This window comes from Chelonia mydas, chromosome 2 (genome assembly GCF_015237465.2).
Source record: "Chelonia mydas isolate rCheMyd1 chromosome 2, rCheMyd1.pri.v2, whole genome shotgun sequence".
In the NCBI taxonomy this organism is placed as follows: domain Eukaryota; kingdom Metazoa; phylum Chordata; order Testudines; family Cheloniidae; genus Chelonia; species Chelonia mydas.
In genome coordinates this window covers 104942251-104962945 of record NC_057850.1, presented here as the reverse complement: position 1 = coordinate 104962945, position 20695 = coordinate 104942251, and the positions used below count along the sequence as shown (strand labels likewise).

General features: G+C 43.0%; 1 protein-coding gene across 1 annotated transcript; it reads left to right on the top strand.

The window, feature by feature from the left end:
* Nucleotides 1-2013: 2013 nt before the first annotated feature.
* On the top strand, nucleotides 2014-7714 carry SOX4 (SRY-box transcription factor 4). The gene has a single exon (XM_043540052.1). The coding sequence runs from the start codon at nucleotides 6236-6238 to the stop codon at nucleotides 7556-7558; it is 1323 nt and encodes a 440-aa protein (XP_043395987.1). The 5' UTR covers nucleotides 2014-6235; the 3' UTR covers nucleotides 7559-7714.
* The last annotated feature ends 12981 nt before the right edge of the window (nucleotides 7715-20695 follow it).

Below are 20695 nucleotides of genomic sequence, written 5' to 3'. Positions count from 1 at the left end.
GGATCTCCCCCCCCCCCCCCCCGAGCCCTCCACAGGCTACAAAAAGGGGGGGGGGAGGGAGACGTGCAAGAAAAAGGGATGCAAATAACAGCGAGAGTTTCCTCCACGTGCAGCCCCAGGGGCGATATACCTTGCGCTGCTGGGTGCGTGCAGTGAGTTGGCGTGTGGTATGTGTGCATTGGACGGGAGGTGTGTGAGTCATTGGCATTGGACTGGCGGTTCCTGACTGTGTTTGGGACTGGGAGGGTGCGGGGATTATATGCCTTGGGTTGGAGCGGTTATATGCGCATCAGAGTATGGCTTCTTTGCACGCCTTCGATTGGGAAAGTGGGGGCATCTTGTGTGCACTGGGTTGGGGGGCTCCATATTCCTCCCCCAGTATCCCGTATTGCTCTAAAGCGGGTCGGTTGACCTGCTGTTTTTAAACTGTGGAAATAGGGATAATACAATGCGTGGTAAGGGTTTTAAATCTCTCTGTTGGGCGAGTTTCAGCCACGGCGCTAACGGGCTGGCGACAGCGTCTTTCCGCACAGGAAAGTCGTAGGGACTCTTGCTGAAGGCTCCCTATTTGCATGTGGTGCGCCTGGCTCTGAGAGCTGTGAACTCAAAGTTCAGCCACACCATGTCAAGCCCTGAAAAGCTTCTCCACGCTGACGCCAGAGGTAACCTTCGAAAGCGACCTGTTACCTACCTGCCACCTGGTGCCTCATCTTCTGTTCCTGCTCAAACTTGACCCCTCCTCCTCCCACAGGTGCTTTGATCCTTACAGAAACCGAAGGAGTCTTTTAAACTAAGCGCTGCCTTGTTTTTCTATAAGCACCGGCATCAGCTTCCTCTGTTTCCAGTTTCTCTCCGTGACCCCGTCACAACCCTCTGGGGAGAAAACAGGAAAAGGAGGGGGGAGAATGGAATAAATAGCTTCAGCGCTTGCTGCTCTGGGGATTCAGGCACAATCTGCTTTGCTGCCCTTCGCTGTGCATTTATAGTGGGGAGGGGGAAATGGGAGGGTCAGGTTTTTTCCCCAGCAGCTTTCAAGAGACAAGTGATCTGAAAGCTTATAACCGAACTGTCTATTAAATCTTATCCTACGCTCTACTATGGAAAATACACATGATATGCAAGAATCAGGAAAACAACAATTCCGAGTTTGGATGTTTATAGATTTATAAATAAAATACATGATCTATACCATAACAACATAAAGCATACATTTGTAGAGTGAAGTCATACTGCAGTGGAGATGCATGCACTATATATTTACAATGTACACACTCTACATTCAATATCTACATTAAGCACTATGTAAAGATACAGCAGTACACTGTATGTTTAAAATATATGGGTGGTATGGATGTGATATTTACTAGAGTAAATATCTGTACAGAAGTATACTGTATTGTAACTACATAGGGAAATGGTATTCTGTATGCAGGCATTAATAAGAACACTGACTTCAGAAGGAATCAGCCATTCCCCCATGTTCGGGGATTCACAGAAACTAGCTGAACATTTTGGCACTGTGAGGTGTAATTGACTATATAGCCACTTTTAAGGCCATGATCACTTCTTATTCAGAATTTCTTAGGCTTATTGTCCAGTCATTATACTTGCAAGAGAGAGAAGTTTTTAAATGTGGCTTCCAATTCATTTCTCTCCGTCTACACAATCGAAAAAAAAAAAAATCTTCAGCAGCTGCCATGTAAGGTTGAGCACCATTAATCCTTGTTTTGAGAAAAAGAAAAGATCTGCTGCATTATTAAATCAACCATTTTAACTGATGGAACCATCTTTGTACCTTGCTAATTCTTAAGTAAAACTTCAGTGTCTTTATTTTTCATATTGTAGCTGTGTCCTGAAGACATTTATATGGATAATTGATTTACTGAATACTCATCTGTTTTATAAGCAAGAGATAATCTAACACAATAAATTGTAAACTCTAGTTTTCAGCTACAAGTATAATAATTGAATTAATAACAATAAAGACAGTGCTTAATTTATGCAAGGGCTGAGCCCTGGCGCCTCTAGGCTTGGCAGTTCAGCACCTCTGGGCTTGCTGCACCAGTTATGAAAGTAAAAACATTGCTTGAGCCTCAGCACCTCTTTCATTACAAATTAAGCACTGAATAAGACCTTAATTTTCCTTGTCAGTTTGAGATTTTCTGTCAGCTGAAAAGTGCTTAACCTGTGTGTGTTATTCCTCATGAGAGGTCCTTTCTAGCAACCCACTGGAGTTCTTTCAGAAACTTTAGAGCTGTAAGCTGCTCAATAAAATGGGGGTGGGGGAGGATAAAACCTTAGATTTGTCAGATCCACGTTTTCCCACGTTTACTTCTTTTACAGAAGAGGCTCAGCTCTGCCACCTAGCGTCCTTTTTTCCACCCCCAGACTTGGAAAACCTACAGCTCCAGTCCTTTTAAGTTATTAAAGGTGGAGAGATTTTGACAGCGCTGTTAAAACTGCCTTTTAGCTGAAAGCAAAATGTTCGCACTTTACTTATATGTTAAATTTCTTTGGCCACTCTGAATGGTTCTCAGCCCACATTCAATAATTAAGAATGGAAACCATGATTAACTTAAAGTACACTGCCAAGAAATATAATAAAATATATTTAAAATGTTCCTTGTGATTACAAGGTTCAAAATTTTACCAACCATTTTGTCTTTTTCCTTTTAGCAAAAATTGATTTTCCCTTCCCAGGCACATACTCTTTGAATGGCGATAAAACTGACATGACTGTTTTCATTAACATAAACATTGATTTATATTGCCACAGTAGTGATAGTGATCAAGACCCTGCTTCTGGTAACAAATTTAGAGGAAAAGGTTCTTTTGGACGCATTTTCCTGTAGGTTTATTTGCTACACTTTGTATCTATCTCTACAATTTCTTTAGGTGTGGTACCTTGATTTCTTCTTTAGCCTATTTAGAAACATGAGGCTATTTTAGATATCTTGCAATTTAAATAAAATTACAGTTAGATTTTAACATACATTGAAATGTCTGTAGATACCCAAGATAACAAGCAAATAGGTGGACTTTGTTACTGGCTCTGTTCAGTCACAGCTTTTTCAGGATTTTACACATGGATAGAAATGGTGTGAATAAAGTCAGTAGCACTTTATGACACCAAAACACTTTTGAACCTGTTTAGACTCCCACTGATTGCAATAGATGTAGGTACTTCATGAAGTAATATATTTAATGTCAGCACAGCTGTGAGGGAAATGGGCCAAATTCCTCTCTATACTGGTGTAAATCTGATGTAACTATAGTGATGTTACTGGAGTGCCATTGTAACTGAGAAGAGACTTTGATCCAATGTTTGAAGAAGCTACTCCTGAACAGCCAGCAGACTGAATACAAAATATTAATTGTGTAGGCCCAACAATAAGAGACTACTGTCTTTAAAAAAAAATCAGTGATTTAGTTAGAAGTTTAAAACAACAAACATAGAGAGTAGATACTTAGAATTCACAGGACTTTTCTCAGCACTTCATAGCAGTTGTAGTTTGGTTCAAATTCGGAGCCTAAAAAAATCATAGCTTGTATTCAAACTAAATAATCTTTGAAAGGACACTATCATAGGCTTTCCATTTTTGAAAAATATATAACTTTCGTATGCTACTTTCTTAGAACCTTGAAAAGTTCCCTTCACTTTTTTTTTCTATTTAGCAAACATTATTTTCCCTGCTCTTTTTTCCCCACTGGAAGTGAAATTGACATATCTGATTTGCTGAACAGCCTTTTGGTTACTGGCATAACCACTGATGTCAAGCAAAGTTTGGAGAAGAGTGATTTTTGTTGTTTTTTGGTGGGCCTATGCCTTTAACCCCAGAGTTTATTTAACTGGTGCTACTACAGGGGATGCAGGAGAGCTCTATAGCACAAATCATTATGACATTTTATCCTTTTAAAACTTTGATTGATTTATTTTATTTACTGGAGGCAGAATGTTGGATTAAAAAATCCCTAAAATATCTGTTTTCCATCAGGTTATAACAATTATAGCACATAAGAGATTAGAGGCCTAAACTACTCTGACAGTGTTTTTAAAATAGACAAGAAGAATAAAGTACAAATGTGTTTGACAATTTAGATATCTGTCCTAATAAGGAAAAAAAATCAAAATAGCACCCACCCAATTTATAATCTTGTCTGTCATGTCTGCAAACCATTCTTTGTTGAATATATTGGTCACAGAGCAGCAGCTTCCCACAAGAGATCCCCCTTTCCTTCCCTCATCAGATTAAAAACAAAACAAAACATCTCTGTCACAATACTCACTGTGTACCAGAGGTGCTGCAAGAAGTTCAATGACAGATGTGGAAGACCTCTATCACCTTGCACCAGTGCACCCTGAACCAAGTAGGCTTGCCAGCAGACAGGATGCCTGTAGTACAATGATGAAGCAAACAGAAGGGTGTGAATGGTAAACATTATCTAAGATAAATGCCTTTTCCTCCCACCCAGCTTCCAGAGGAAAATGAGATAGAAGCTATCCCCTACACAAAAATTATTTATAATTCTATTGTTATAATAACAGAACTGTGTCTCATGGTTGATCCTTAATCTGAGCCCTGGAGAAAATGTGATCTGATTTCAATCATTGCAGCGTTCAAAAAGCAATCTGCTTGGGAGGAATGGGAATCTTTGAATTTCCTACAAGCATCGCAAGTATTTTGTGTTAATTATAAGTGAATAAATTGCTGTAAGAAGTGTTATACAATGTATCAGCATCTGTGATATAGGCATGAATGTGAAAATATTTGTGATGACAGGTGTCTACCCACTTTCTCAGTGCCCTTTTAAATCAGTGATTTATGCTTGCTGTCTCTGCCTTCCCTTTCCCTTTTCTGCTGGTCCTTTCTCAGAATGAATCCTCTCCCTGAGGAACCGATTTTTTACACCACATGCTGATTTTTTTCCTTTCGGTGCTGAAAGGAACTAATATTCACAGATAATCACTTTTCCCTTCATGCAGAAAGTAAAGCTCCCCATGTACACTAGTTCACTTCTCCCCATCCAACTCATCGAACGTAAAGGATAGAATATATTTCCCCCTTCCCACTCCTCAATAATTTAGTGCATTATCACACACACACACACACACGGGAGTGGGAGGGAAGAGAAGAGGGGAGGAGAAATGCAAAAGGGAAAAAGAGACTCAGAAATCTCAGCTGCACTTCTGGCCCTTTTAAAAAGTTTGCTCTGTAAATTGGAATGAGGTCAGATTTGGAGCTTCTCATTGCACGCGGTGATTATTATTGCATCGGGTTCCAAGCCAATAGCAGCCGGCGGGGTGGGGTTTGGCACGAGGAAGCGTTGGATACAGCGAGTGATTGGCCGGGGCGAGGACTGTGAAAGGATAAAGAGGCGCTAGGCGGAATTTGGGGTCCGCTCTAAGCTGCAGCAAGAGAAACAGTGTGTGAGGGGGAAGAGGCCAATACCAGTAGCCCCGGTCTGTGTATGTGTCTCTCCTCTCTTTGGGGTTGTGCATGCAAAGGAAGGGAAAACGGGACTATATATATTTATCGCATTAGTCACCGCTCTTCCACCGGGGAAGGTACACATTTATTCATGCTACCCGGTTGCATGAGTGGGTTTTTTTTTTTTTTTTTTTTTTGTTCAGTACCTCTCAACAACCAAATAATTAACTGCACAAGCTCCTGATCACTGACTGCACAGCCACGAGTCCTGGAGTCCGGTTTTAATTTTTTTTGTTTTTTTGTTTTGTTTTGATTTTTTTGTGTGTGTGTGTGTGTGTTGCCGGGCTCAGTAGTGGGAGGCTTTACCAGCGCGTGTGCTGTTTTCCTGAAACATCTTGGGCAGAGAAAAAGCACTTGTGAACTGGAATCAACTGCTTCGGGAAGGGGAGGGGGGAAACACTGACAAGAAGAGGGGGAATTGCAGCATTTTTTAAAGAAACTCTATGTCTGTTCCACTTTGAGCACTGGCTGCTGCCCCTAAATTAATAGAGAGCAAAGGGGGAAGGACTGCACAGAGCGCTGGAGACGAGCCTGTCTGGAACTACAACTACTTAGCAGAGGGGCTGCGCGCTGGCGAAGGGCTGAACATTTTGCTGTGGTTTGGGACTGTCTGATTCGTTCCCCTTCCTCGTTGTACTTGTTAAAGTTGAGAGCATTTTTTTTTTTTTTACGTTGCACTGGTGTCGAGCTGAGTCCCGGCGACCTCCCTGCAAGCCGCCGCCGCCGTGTGTGTGTGAGACCCAGAGATGGTGCAGCAGACTAACAACGCGGAGAACACGGAAGCGCTTCTGGCCGGAGAGACCTCGGACTCCGGGGCCGGCATCGAGCTGGGCATCGCCTCCTCTCCCACGCCGGGCTCCACCGCTTCCACCGGGGGCAAGGCGGACGACCCGAGCTGGTGCAAGACCCCCAGCGGGCACATCAAGCGGCCCATGAACGCCTTCATGGTGTGGTCGCAGATCGAGAGGAGGAAGATCATGGAGCAGTCCCCGGACATGCACAACGCCGAGATCTCCAAGCGCCTGGGCAAGCGGTGGAAGCTGCTCAAGGACAGCGACAAGATCCCCTTCATCCGGGAGGCGGAGCGGCTGCGGCTCAAGCACATGGCGGACTATCCCGACTACAAGTACCGGCCCAGGAAGAAGGTGAAATCGGGGAACAGCTCCGCCAAGCCCGGCGAGAAAGGAGACAAGAGTGGCGGGGGCAGCCCTGGCGCCGGCGGGGGCGGCACCGGCAGCGGCAGCAGCGGGGGCAGCACGAACTCCTCCAAGCCCGCCCTGAAGAAGAGCGGCGGCTCCAAGCTCTCCCCCGGCGGCGGCTCCGGGGCCAGCAAGCCGCACGCCAAGGTGATCCTGGGCAGCAAAGCCGCCCCCTTCCCCGCCGAGCCGCCGGCGCAGGCCGCCCTGCTGCCCCCGGACCACCACTCGCTGTACAAATCCCGCGGCGGCGGCGCGGCCGCCAGCTCCTGCTCGGCCGCCGGCAAACACCCCTCGGAGAAGAAGCTCAAGCGGGTCTATGTGTTCGGCACGGGCGGGGGCCACGGGCAGAGCGCGTCCTCCTCCCCCGGGGGCGCCGTGCCGGCCAGCCCGACCCTGAGCTGCTCCACGGAAGCCAGCGACCCTCTGAGCCTGTACGAGGAGGGGGGCGCCGGAGGGTGCCAGCAGGACGGAGACTGCAGCAGCGTCTCCTGCCCTTCCCCGCCGGGCAGCAGCTCCCCTTCGGATCACCGCAGCTACACCAGCCTGAGGGCCTCCTCTCCGGCCCCCTCCACCTCCCATTCCTCCTCGGCTTCCTCCCATTCCTCCTCGTCCTCCTCCTCCTCCGGCTCCTCTTCCTCGGACGACGAGTTTGAAGACGACCTGTTGGACCTGAACCCCAGCCCCGGTTTTGAGAGCATGTCCCTGGGCAGCTTCGGCTCGTCCGTGCTGGACCGGGACCTAGATTTTAACTTCGAGCCTGGCTCGGGCTCGCACTTTGAGTTCCCGGACTACTGCACCCCGGAGGTAAGTGAGATGATCTCAGGGGACTGGCTGGAGTCCAGCATTTCAAACCTGGTCTTCACTTACTGAGGAAAATAAATAAATAAATGCCGGGGGAGACGTAGACACACACTATTGAGAGGACTCGCCCACGCTGTTGGGTGTATCTTTTTTCCCTTGGAGGGGCTGATGAAACTGACTTGCTGTGCTTTTAAAAAACCGAGATGATAAAAGGCATCATCCTTTTTTTAAAAAAAAGACACGCTCGCTCCCTTCCTCTGCTTGGAGATAGACACACACACACAAACACACACATATCCCCCCACGCCCCTTCCGATGCCTGATGTTAATTTTTAGAGACTGGCGGGAGTGATTTTTTTTTTTTTTTTTGAGAGAGAGAGAGAGAGAGAGAGACAGACAGACAGACCGAGAAGGGGAAAAACCACACACACGCCTCTGGGTTTTTGATTTTTTTTATCCACGTTCTGTGAAGAAGGGGGAGTGATACATTGTGCTGAGTGTATTGGAGATCTCGAGTATTTTGTTCTGAGAGAGATGAGAACTGGTTTGTTTGTTTTGTTTTTTTTTTTAAAAAAAGACTGCAGGGTTTACATGGTGTGGGGGAAGGGAAGCGAATCCTATTTCAATTTTTTTTCCTGCAGCAAGAGGAGATGAAGATGATTGGAGGCGGAAAGGGCGAATTGAGCTAGGAACTGAACTGAGATCCTAGTTGGACAGAGAAGAGGAAGGGGTTTAGGGTTTTTTGCCTTTTTTAAAAAAAGATGAACTGGAAACACGACTAGAGGAAGATAATAATAAACTGAAATGCATTTGCACGTATAGAGGAGAAGGTGGCAGCGCTTTTCTCAGTCACCTTATTATATAGAGAGAAAATCAATCAATAAAATGGAACTTCATGAACACGGAAAACTTTTTTTGAAACGGAGACAGATACAAAACAGTTTCTCTAATGATGTGGTACAGGGGGAATGGAGGGAGGGCGATTGCTTTTGCAAAAAACAATTTTTTTTCTTCTTACTCAGAATCGTGATGGTGTTGGATTATTTCACTGGTGGGGTTTAATATAGCATGTTATCCTGTCTATCTTTTTAAGATTTCTGTAAGACTGTTGAACAGTTTAAAAAATAGCGTTAGGAAACTATAAAAGCAGATAGATGGCGCTATGTTTGATTCCTACAAAAAATCACCAGCTTTTTTTTCATTCTTAACTCTTTAAAGGATTCAAACGCAACTCAAATCTGTGCTGGACTTTAAAAAAAAAATCAGGACCAAATTTTTTCTCAGAGTATGTATGTGTTTGTTCCTTATAGCTGTAAATGAAAAGACTGTTTTTTCTCACGGATGCGCTATTCCTTTATTGTTTTTTCCTTGTAAATGTAATCGGATGCCATTTTATAAGTGGATGTATTTATACTGGCCAAACATTTTTGACTTGTATTTCTTTGTCCTTTTTTGGTAGTTCTCGTTGTTACTCGCACCATTTTTATGTCTCCTTCACTGAAGGGCTAGAGTTTTAACTTTTAATTTTTTATATTTAAATGTAGACTTTTGACACTTTTAAAAACAAAAGAGAAGAGAGATGAAAACGTTTGATTATTTTCTCAGTGTATTTTTGTAAAAAATATATAAAGGGGGTGTAAATCGGTGTAAATCGCTGTTTGGATTTCCTGATTATAATTACAGGGCCGCTGGTTAATGTCTCACCCATACACACAAAAATCAGCCCCTTTATTTTCTCCATGTTTACACTCCAATCTGCAGGCTTCTTAAAGTGACAGTATCCCTTATACATGCCACCAGTGCCCAGTGTTTTAATCTCATTGATTTCTGTGAGGGGGAAGAATAAACGTAATACACTGTCTCCTAACTTTAAAAAAAATCCCATAATTAAGTAAAACCATATATCGTACAGGCGCTTTAAAGCAACTGGTGCATTTACAGAAAAAAGGGATCCTGTACCTTTAACTTGTAAACCACATCTTTTGCACTTTTTTTTTATGCAAAAAACGTGCCGTTTAAACCACTGGATCTATCTAAATGCCGATTTGAGTTCGCGACACTATGTACTGCGTTTTTCATTCTTGTATTTGACTATTTAATCCTTTCTACTTGTCGCTAAATATAATTGTTTTAGTCTCTTATGGCATGATGATAGCATATGTATTCAGGTTTATAGCTGTTGTGTTTAAGATGAAAAAAGTGAAAACACCTTTGTACATTTAAGTCTGTATTATAATAAGAGAAAAAGAAGATTGTGTGTTTATGTATGTTAATATAACATGACAGGCACTAGGACGTCTGCCTAATGAGGTGGTTCCGTTAAGGGTTTTTTGTTTTGTTTTTGTTTTTTGGTCATCCATCCTGTGCAATATGCTGTGTAGAATATTTTTGTCTAACGATCACCCCACAACACAACGTTGGGAAAGAGGAAAAAAATCATGCCAGCTAATCATGTCCAGTTCACTGCCTGTCAGATTGTGGATATACCTTCTGTAAATAATTTTTTTTTTTTTTGAGAAGGAAATAAAATCAGCTGGAACTGAACCCTAAACTTTGACTGTTTTTGTCATCATTGTTATGCTACAACTTTTCTGTGTGGTTATTCTGTAATGGTCTTAGACACTGGTACGCTCTGTATTAGCAGTTAAATAAAATGTACTTACAGTGACGACTATAAAATACATCTTTTTGCAGGAACATGTACCGTTCCCCGCCCCTCCCCCGTCCCCGCGGAGAGACTTGGCAGGCCAAAGCCTCGCAGTAAATGGATGTTAGTCTGAATGTGTGCCGTCGCTGAATGCTCTCTAGGAATTTTTGTGCATTAACCAAATGCTAATAACCTTTCGCTGGAAGTAGAAAGACTGCAGTGGGAATGGGGGATGGGGAAGCTGCACTCGGGAGCTGGGCGAAGCCAGCTGCCATCGGAGACGAAATCTAGACAGCAGGAATGTGTAGAAGAGGCCTCATCAACCGTTTTGTTTGACCTTGTGACTTGAATCCTGCCTTTCCATTTCAGATCTATCTTGCAGGAAACCTGCCCGGTGGGAGGATTTGTTGATTTCAGTCTCACCTCTCCAAGGTGAAAGAGACATTGCTCAGTTTCCTAACAAAAGAAAAGAAGGTTTAAGTTTATTAAATATATCTTTTGGAGGGATTTACCTCCAAAGATTTCAAATGCAAATGAAAGATACTTGCTCAGCTGCTGTGCAGTGTTCCCAGCAGATACATTCATTAAGAGAAGTGGACCCTCTTTCCCCCTACACACCTACCCTAGTTGAGATAAGGGGGAGGGCTGCCAAAGTAACCCACAACCTATTTTGCCATAACTTTGGCTCTGTTCCCGGGCTTGGAACGAGTGAAGCTTTAACATATGCAGACGTCATAGCAACAAGGAGACTGTAGGGAAGGAAAATAATTGTCACCATTTATTTGTACAGTACAGTAGGCATGCTGTTTGCAAACTGAAAGGCCAACTTTCTGGGTGCCTTGGATTTTACAAGATTTCCTCAGGCAGGGTGCTGTTTATATTCCTATGTATCTTTGTCACAACTTCTTAAGCAGAGTGGTAGTGAGTGGCTATCAGTAAAGCTGTCAAGAGCTGAGGAAACTTGGAAATAAAGTAGGTGTGGGGAAGCCTAGTATTTGCATTGTAAACTAGGGGGAGGGGAATGTGAGACCCTAAACTAAGCAGTTCATTGTACTGTAAATTTAGTTAAAATTGAGTCATTTGAAAGTAGTCCAGCTACAGTATTTCAATAAAATTTCTCCTTTGGAAAACCTATGTATCTTTAACTATTCCAGTAGTATATAAATTCCAAATAATCCAAGACTTCTGTTTTTTGCTGTTTATAATTTCTTTACAAATTAACACTATATCCATTAGACCTGTGTAACTTTTTACATAGGCGTTTAGAAGAAGTCTCCTTTAACTTGAACCTGTGGCATTCTGATTATAGGTGGCCTGTTTGAATCAAGGACTACATTTGTGTTTTTGCAATGACAGACTACTCTGTGCTTTTTTGGCCATGTGTCTTGTCTAATGTGAGTTTAATTATACTAAACATGTGTGTGCTTTCTTAAATCTGAATCAATTTTCATTCCCATGGGGGTATACATCAGAACTGTAATAATAAACAAATTCAAAATTTAGGAGCGATTGGATGACTTTGTTTCAGGCAGCCAAACGTGATGCAAAGTAGCTTCTCTGGAGGATTTTAATTAACTCTTTGCAAACAGTGATAAAAAACAACACCTAAGTTGACCACAGTTGGAAGGGGGGGTGGGAATGGGAATGTGATGATTTCATAAACTGGAAGGGCGGACCCAACGGGCCTGCAGCCAGAGCCATGATTAACTGCAGGGCAAGAGGGTAAACCTGAGGAGAAGACTGCCTGAAATGATGGGTTGAGTGTGTATAGGCTTCTTTGCTCTGCAATTTCTCTGTTCACTATTGTGGAGCATGTTATTCTGCTAGATACCTACTCGGTGTGGGGAAAAGCAAAGGTGTTCAGTAAGCCAAGGCAAACCCTTCAGTACTCACATGTCCTTCCCCTCCACCCATCCAAAAAAAAATAAAAAATCTGTATTGTACTCTAATATTTTGTAAAGTACATTTTAAAATTCCATATGTATATATAATACAATTCCACCTGGGTGTTAATTTACTGTTGGGTTATCCATAAACATTCCTTTCTTTGAAAAAATACCACACATTTAATTTGGGATTTTGCAGAGCTGCTAATGTGACGGAGGTTATTTTTACACCACACTACCCTAAATCAACTCCAGTATTGTATTTCTAATTCAGAACGATACAGTCAATGGCACTCTAATTTTTCCCTTAACATCATCCACTCAAATTCTCTCATTTCATGATAGCATTTAAAAATAAAATAAAAAAATCCTAGTAGGAGCATCAGTGAAGTTTCTCCCACATTTGCTACCCATATGACTCCTACATATCCTTATCAAAGCGTGTGTACTGAGGAGGGCCGCATCCTTTTGTGGGTGGTGGGAGGTGGCAGGGGGAGTGATGGAAATTATAGTAGTAATTAATGTGTGTAAATAAAACCTCACCATTGTAAGGATTTTGAAGTGCCTAATATGGTGTAGTTTACACACACAGGCTTTTGAGGCTAGACACAGACTATGGAAAAAAGGATATATGGGGGTGGTGGCAAGATTGAATTGCAGTTTCTTCCTACTGACAGCATTTGGAATTCAGTCAGACCATAAGCCCTGAGCATTTAGATTGTGCCACAATATGTCTATTATCTCTAATGAGATTTTACCGTTGACTACAGTTAACTTGGAGGGTTTTATGGTTTCCTGCATAAGTTGTTTTCATTTTCAGTTATAATAAAGTTCAGTATTACCAAACTGATTTAGATCTCTGGGGAATATTTGGTGGCACAAGTTGCTGCATTCATATACCTTAATGGAAGTGGCTGTCTTACATTCTTTTTAAATTAAAAAATATGTAGACATTCTTTGCTTTCTGCAGTAAGAGCCTATGCAGTTGCTTTGACCAGAGGAGATACACCAAACTAAAGCACAAAATATTAAAGAAAATATAATCCAATATTATTTTATATACTCAATTTTGTTTTGCTTAAAGAGGAGTATCATTAAAATAGCATATCATTAAATTTTTTAGAAGAAAAATTAAGTAGACAGGAAATTCTGAAATCTAGTGTACATAAAAAGGGATTTTTTAGTAGAAAAAACAAGTTTAGGGTAGTACAATTAGCTTCTGTGTACAACACATAGACCTGCTGGTACAAGGAGCTGAAATACTAGATTCTAACTTGTTTAAAGAATTACCATACCAATGTAATTTTTTAAACAAATGGTGCTTATTTTTAAAACAAAAACTGGACTTAAAAGATTGCCATATGATTGCCATTTACTCGTAGAGTCTGTGATTTTATATCATTCAGGCCTGCCTATCCTTTGAGTTATTTCATTGCCTTCCCTGGGAAGTAGCGTGGGATGTGGCTGCATTCACAGAACATTTTCTCTCTTTTCCAAAGCAAAGTACCCCAAAGGTGATTAATAAAAAGAACATGCTTTGTACTTTCATGTTATACTTCCATCATGGTCTCCAAGTGGCAGCAGTAGGCCACTGGAGCCTAATATAACCTCTCCCTGCTCTTATCCAATGTGGTGCACCTCAAAAGCTCAGAGGACAAAAGCTAAATCGCTAATGTAGACATTTTAAGTAAGAGTTATGCTCTTTAAGTGTAATTGGGGATAGGGAGAGGAAAAACTTAGTGCATGAAGAGCAAATTATTTAATTTCGGTTTTGTTTTCTTTGTTTGCAGCATTAGTGTCAATTACCTAACTGAAAATTAAAATAAGTGTTTACATGTAGAAGTTCAACAACCAACTAATATAAAACATTTTCTTTTGATATGTAGATAAAGACTAAAAGGGACACCTTGTATATGAGCTAATTTTCCCTCGTGGTTTCTAAAAGGCTCTGAAGTCATTACAAATATTTAATGACTGGCTCTATAAATGTAAATAGAGTTTGGGGTTTTCCAGGATACAAAAATGATAAAGTATTGTACACTTTGTGGAACCTTTCTTCTAAAGATCCTGAAGTACTTTAATAATATTACCTATGCCTCTTGTCATCCAGATGAGGAAGGTAATATGATTGTCCTTGTTTTATGGTGAGTGAACTGAGGAACAGAAGCTGATTTACCCAAGACTGCTTACTAAGCATGGATTACTTGGAGTCTTTTTTTCTTTTAGACAATTATGGCTGTTAACTTCAGTTTTTCATGTCCTCTTACAAACATATCTCAGTACTAGTAATAATGTTCACTGAATCTTTTTAACCATCACCAGAACTAAATAATCTGGGAGGTAATGATTTATGCGTGTACCTCAATGAAAACTTCCTAATGCACCCTGGCCCCCATTGCTGTATAATTTCTAAATGCACTCTTTCCACACCTTGCCTTTTTCCTAGCAACACAATAACTCCCTGCTCCCACCCCCACCCTTCCTTTCTGACATGGCTCCCTCAACCTTCAGCACCTTTAAGAGGCTAAAACCTCTGTCACATGATAGGTGTCTGTATTTGCTGACTCCAGTAGTTACCCTTACATCTGCCTTTTTATTTGAATTTAATTTAAAAAGAAGATAATGTAACAGTAGCCACTGGTATCAGTGCCTACTGATCTCTGCTATGTGATAGGAACTTTTTGTAATCCTGACTGATGCCATGTTACTGAAGCCAGGAAATAAAGACCAGTCTCTCACCAGCATTCCTGCCTGTCCCAACTTTCTTACAAGTAGGTGGGTGGAGAATTTTAAATTCTTGAAGACTTGAGGAGTATCCATCTTAGTGAGGAAAGGTACAGTGGCAAGGGCTGAGAGGGCAGAGGAAGTGGGTGGGGAGCAGGCCTTGTAGGATAAGCAATGGTATTGTTCTTATTTTGGGGAGGGGAGAATTCACAGGTGTGGGAGAGAGTGTATTGGGCAAGTGTCTGACAGGAGAGTTGATCTCTCAGAAAATGGGAACTAGACAACAGGGGAGCTGTGGGCAGTGATATCTACAGAGTACAGGAAGCAGTTTTTCCCCAGCATATCAGCCTCCTTTGAAATAGGAGCTGACGGTCACAAAGCTTCCCCCTGCAAGGAAGAGTTTAGTATTGTGTTATCTGGGCAGTTGGATCCTCCTCCATCCTATGCGAACAATATTGTGCCTAAGTGTGGAGTACTAAGTATTATTAGTGCAGTGAGAGGGAAGCAGGAACTCAGGTGAAGTCTACATTACAAACCTTTGCTGGCCTAGCAGTGTCTGTCAGGGATGTGATCTCTGACCGACATAGCTGTGCTGACAAACATCCATAGTATAGATGCAGTTATACTAGAAAAACTGCACTTTGCTGGTATAGATTATTGTGCTTGGGGAGGTCAGAGGCTGGTGTAAACTGCATCCACAGTAGGAGCACTTTGCCAGTAGAGTATACTGGTATAGCATACCACTATAGCTATACTGGCAAAGTGCTCCTCATGTAGATCTGGTCTTACTTACCTTTTCATGTGAGGAGGAAGGGAAAGGTTGATCGGTTTTTCTTTCCCTGCCCCATTTTCCTTGTGCTTCATTTGTTTTTTTCTATGGCTCTTGTCCATTTTTCTGCTTTTGGCTTAACATTCACTTCTCTTTTACTTTCCCCTGCCTCTCCATGCCTGTCCTATCCTTTTCAAGAGGGGTCTTACCAGTGTTATCACACGTCAGAACTTATCTTCCTCTCTGTAGCTGCTCAGATCAAACTGTTTTTCTCTCCTCACAGCTCCACCCTTCATGGAACCTTCTGATTCCAGTATCGGACATGTTTTTCTGCAAAAGGGGCATTGTACAGAACATATCAATAGAGGAAGACAAATAACTGAATATGGATCTATTACATACACACACTAGTTATCGCTAGTGAAGCCTATCACCTATCTCAGACCCCATCTTTCCAATGAGGATATTTCTATATGTTGTCTGTCTTGACGTATCACCAAATCATGCTGGGTACGAGCTGTGACTGCATCCATTAAGGCTAAATTAAAATAGCTGGTGACCTACATAAATAATTTAAAAGACTGTTGATCAAATTGACTATTTTAAATGGTGGGGGAGGAGCTTACCATGAAAAGGTGAGATCAGACTAGATATAGCTGTGTGATCATATCACAGATTATGAATACTTATATTTTCATGTTCAGTCACAACAGATCTTGCAATATTATATATGATTTCTTGGCATATCTGAGGAAACAGAAGTCAGTGACTTCTTATTTTAGCAACATACGTGAAGCTTTGCCGTTAAACATGATTAACAGTCCCATCAATCTCAAGGCAGTGGAACAAATATTAAAATATCTTGTCAAGACTCCAGAACTAGTCATGAAAAATGCAGTCCTCAAGTTAATGATACCAGACTAAATTCTGTCAGTGTTGAATGGGTGTAGGGAGTAACCAGACATAGGGAAAATCCCTCCTCCCTCCTCATATTAAACATCAGAACAAGACAGCCACATAGCACTCTTCTGTATTAGATGAACCTGGCTAGTACTCTTGCAAATGCTTCATGATTCCACTGGGGCATGGTCTGCTGACTTGAGCAGGTGGTCAGACTGCAGCACAATCTAGAAAGGGAAACATACCATTTCTTTTGGAGTAACAGTATGGTTCATCCCACAAATACCTTATTCTCCACAGGACTGCACGGAGCCACCCTGCTCTGCACAACTATGACGGATCAAGGATGCTCAGAGTGGCTTGGACCTGCTATTTTCTCCCTCTATGCACCAGCTCAGTTACTAGCAGCCAGTGTTATGGTTACCATTTTGACTGACATGGGCTGTTGATTAGGGATCTGAAGAGATCTACTGCTTCAGCTAACAAGTCAGGCTTTCTGTAACAGACTCATATCCTTTGTAGATTGGGCACAGACGGGGACACATAACACACACTGATCAGTGGGTTACACAGGGACAAGATTCATTACTGCCAGAGCGTGAATGACATTGAAGAAGCAATTTTCAGGAGAATCCACACAATCTTTTCAGATCTGGTTCTTTCAACATAGAGAAAAGAAATGGGATTAAAACAAATTTATATGCTTTTGGATTTAGAAAATATAGTTTATGGGGATGGTATGGCTCAGAATCCTTCACATGTAGCTTACTGGTTCAAATTTACCTCAGGTCACCAAAAAGAAAGGCAAAGCAACTTCAAAGTTAACATGAGGTATTTCTGTATGTAGGTGTAAGAGCACATGTTCTCTACAGGTAGGGTTGCCAACTTTTTAACTGCACAAAACTGAACACCCTTCCTCTGCCTTTGCCCCGCCCCTTATCTGAAGCCCTGCCCTGCCCCTTATCTGAGGCCCTGCCGCCCACTCACTCCAGCCGCTCTCCCTCCACTGCTCGCTCTCCCTCACTTTCACTGGGCTGGGGCAGGGGGTTGGGGGTGTGGGAGGGGGTGAAGGCCCCAGCTGGGGGGTGCAGGCTCTGGGGTGGGGCCAGAAATGATGGTTCAGGGTGTGGGAGGGGGCTCCGGGCTGGGGCAGGGGGTTGGGGTGCAGGAGGGGGCTCCAGGCTGGGGACAAGTAGTTTGGAGTGCAGGAGCAGGCTCAGGCCTGATGCAGGGCGTTGGGGTGTGGGCTCTGGAGTGGGGCTGGGGATGATGGGCTTTGGGTACAGGAGGGGGCTCCAGGCTGGGGCAGAGGGGTTTGGAGTGCAGGAGGAGGTGTTGGGTGCAGACTCTGGGAGGAAGTTAGGGTGCGGGAGGGGGTTCTGACCTGGGACAGTGGGTTCAGGGTGCAGGCTCTGGCCAGGTGGCGCTTAACCTCAGGTGGTTCCTGGGCGGTGTCACAGTGGGGCTAAGGCAGGCTCCCTTCCTGTCCTTGCTTCGCGCTGCTCTTGGAAATAGCCAGCATATCTGGTCTCTAGGCGGAGGCGAGGCCAGGCAGCTCTACGTGGTTTGCGCTGCCCACACCCACAGGTGCCGCCTCCGCAGTTCCCATTGGCTGCAGTTCCCGGCTAATGGGAGCTGCGGAGCCAGAGCTAGGGGGTGGGGGCAGCACCTGGAGCTTCCCTGATCGCCCCTGCACCTAGGGGCTGGACATGCTGGCCACTTCCGGGGAGTTGCACAGAACCAGGATACACAGGGAGTCTGCCCTAGCCCCACTGCACTGCCGGCCGGATTTTTAATGGCCCAGTCAGCAGTGCTGACCGGAGCAGCCAGGGGCACTTGTCGAACGGGTGTTCCAGTCAAAAACTGGACGCCTGGCAACTCTATCTGCACATAGAAGAAACTTCTGTAAGGTACAGAGCATAATCCCCAGATAGGGACATATTTTTATGTAATTATTCGGATATTCTCGAAACCCATTTCTTTTTATAATAAGTAAACACCAGTATTATATTGTAATGAAAGACTGTACATAGTTTACATATTGCTGAAATGATGTCAAATGTAGCTTTGGCAGTGGGGAATTGAGTGGTGCACTGGATAAATCAGCAGACTGGGAAGTAGGCCTGCTCAGTATTATTCCTGGCTTTGCTGTTCCCTGGAGCCAAGAGTAAAAATAAATAGAGAGTTTTGGTTTCCCAGTTTTTTATATGTTAAATTTGAGATAGTCTGCTTTTAAGGGGGTGGTATTCAGCACTTTCTGAAAAGCTAGCCCCCTTTATGTAGTCTCAAGTTGTGCGCTCAAAAACAGTCAGGCTGCTTATGCCTCATTATACCTGTATGTAAAAATGGATATACTGATACTTACTTATTTTGCAAGGCTGTTATAGGGTTTTGTTATTGTTAGTTAATGTTTATAGAGTGAATTGAGATTCTTGGCTGAACATCACCAGTTAGGTGAAAAATAGAAAAAAGTACAGAGAATTAGTAAAGGATTCTTTGTTTCTACATTTCTAGAAAACTAGGTCAGGAAACAAAATAGGAAGTAAGTAATTAGTGTAGTGTTAGGATCGTCAATGATTTCTTGTCTTCTGGAATCAGCTTTGGAAAGGAGTGTGAGAATCTTCCTTCCATTAACACATGTACATACTCAGAACATGTTACAGAGAAGTAACTACTTGTGCACACTGTGAAAAAAGGTTTAACAAATTACAAAAAGGAATGATAATTGTCTTAGCAAACTGTGTCCTTTGTTTCCCCATCCCCAAGGAAAGCAAAATATGCACAGACTATATGTGAACTTTCTTCAGTGAATTAGACCCAACTGGATGTGCACAAATTCTAATTCAACTTATGAAACTGATGCATTTAATATAATTTAAAAATGACATATTACAAGAAAAAGTATAATATATTAAATAAAATTAACTATAATGTTACTATACAAGGACATCTGTGCTGAGGTGTGCACCCCGCATTGGCCCTGCAAAAGCTGAGATGGATCAGGTGGGCCCAATCAGTTAATTAGGCTGCAAATGGGGAAGCTTTAGGCTGGAGCCATCTAATTAGACAAAGCTTACCTGCCATAGACATGTGGGGCTTCTATAAAAGACTCATAGACATTCAGCTTAGAAAAGACCATCATGATTCTCTAATCTGGCCTCCTGCAAATTGCAGGCAACAGAACCTTACACACCCACTCCTATAATAGACCCCTAACATCTGGCTGAGTTACTGAAGTCCTCAAATCATGATGTAAAGAAGACTTCAAGTTACAGATAATCCACCATTTACAATAGTTTGAACCTGCAAGTGACCTATGCCCCAAGCTACAGAGGAAGGTGAAAAATTTCCAGGGAAAATGGAAACAGAAGGAGCAGGAGGGAGAAGGGAGGAGTGTTTGAGGGGCCGCAGGGACAAGTTGCCTAAAGTTACTCCCAGGAAGGGGAAAGTGAAGAGATTGGCAAACCCCAGAGTGGGGAAGGCCAGGAGGTATGGAAACAGCTCAGGGAAAGGCAGCAAGGTGCAGGGAATGGACCTGAGTTAGAACTTGGAGTACAGGATGGGTCTGCGCCACTGTAGGAGTGGCACTGTGAGGCAGCAAAGCAGACGACTGCCTGAGACAGCAGGAGAGCAGGAACCTTAATACACTCCCCCTGGAAGGGGGAACCATAATAGTGACCTGGCTGGAGGGCTGACCCACTAAGAGGACAGCTGTGGTTCCTGAGAGCAAGAGAAGTATTGCAGAGGAGAAACTGACGGGCTGTAGCCACTGGAAGGGGCGTCGGCCTGACCGAGTTAATCCCCAGAACTGCCAGCAGGCGGCACCATCCAGCAGTGAATAGAGGACCCTGTCTTACTTCCTACTTTTTTTTCTGAAATTTCATTATTAAATTGCTATATATTTGGAAAAATAATATCATAGTAAAGAAATAAATCCTAATACTGTTGGGGTGAGGCTGTAAGGAAAATCTCTGGGTGGGAGAAGAATCTGTGTAACTGCTTCTATCCCTGTCCTCCTCTAGTGTAGGGGGTATAGTCAGAGGAAAAGGGACATAAACAAAGTGCCCTTGAGCTATAGCAAGTCTCAGCTGCTAAAACAGGCCCATGGGTGCAGTTGCAGCTAATGCAGTTTAGGGCAGTTCTGAAGCTATTCTGAGTTGTTTTTTGGGACTTGACTGGCATCTGGTGGCCTGAGGGTCAAGTATTCAATGGCTCCTTATAGCTGTTTTTGTGGTTTGCCTGTGGTAGCACAGGCTACCAAATGGCCAGACTTAAGGATT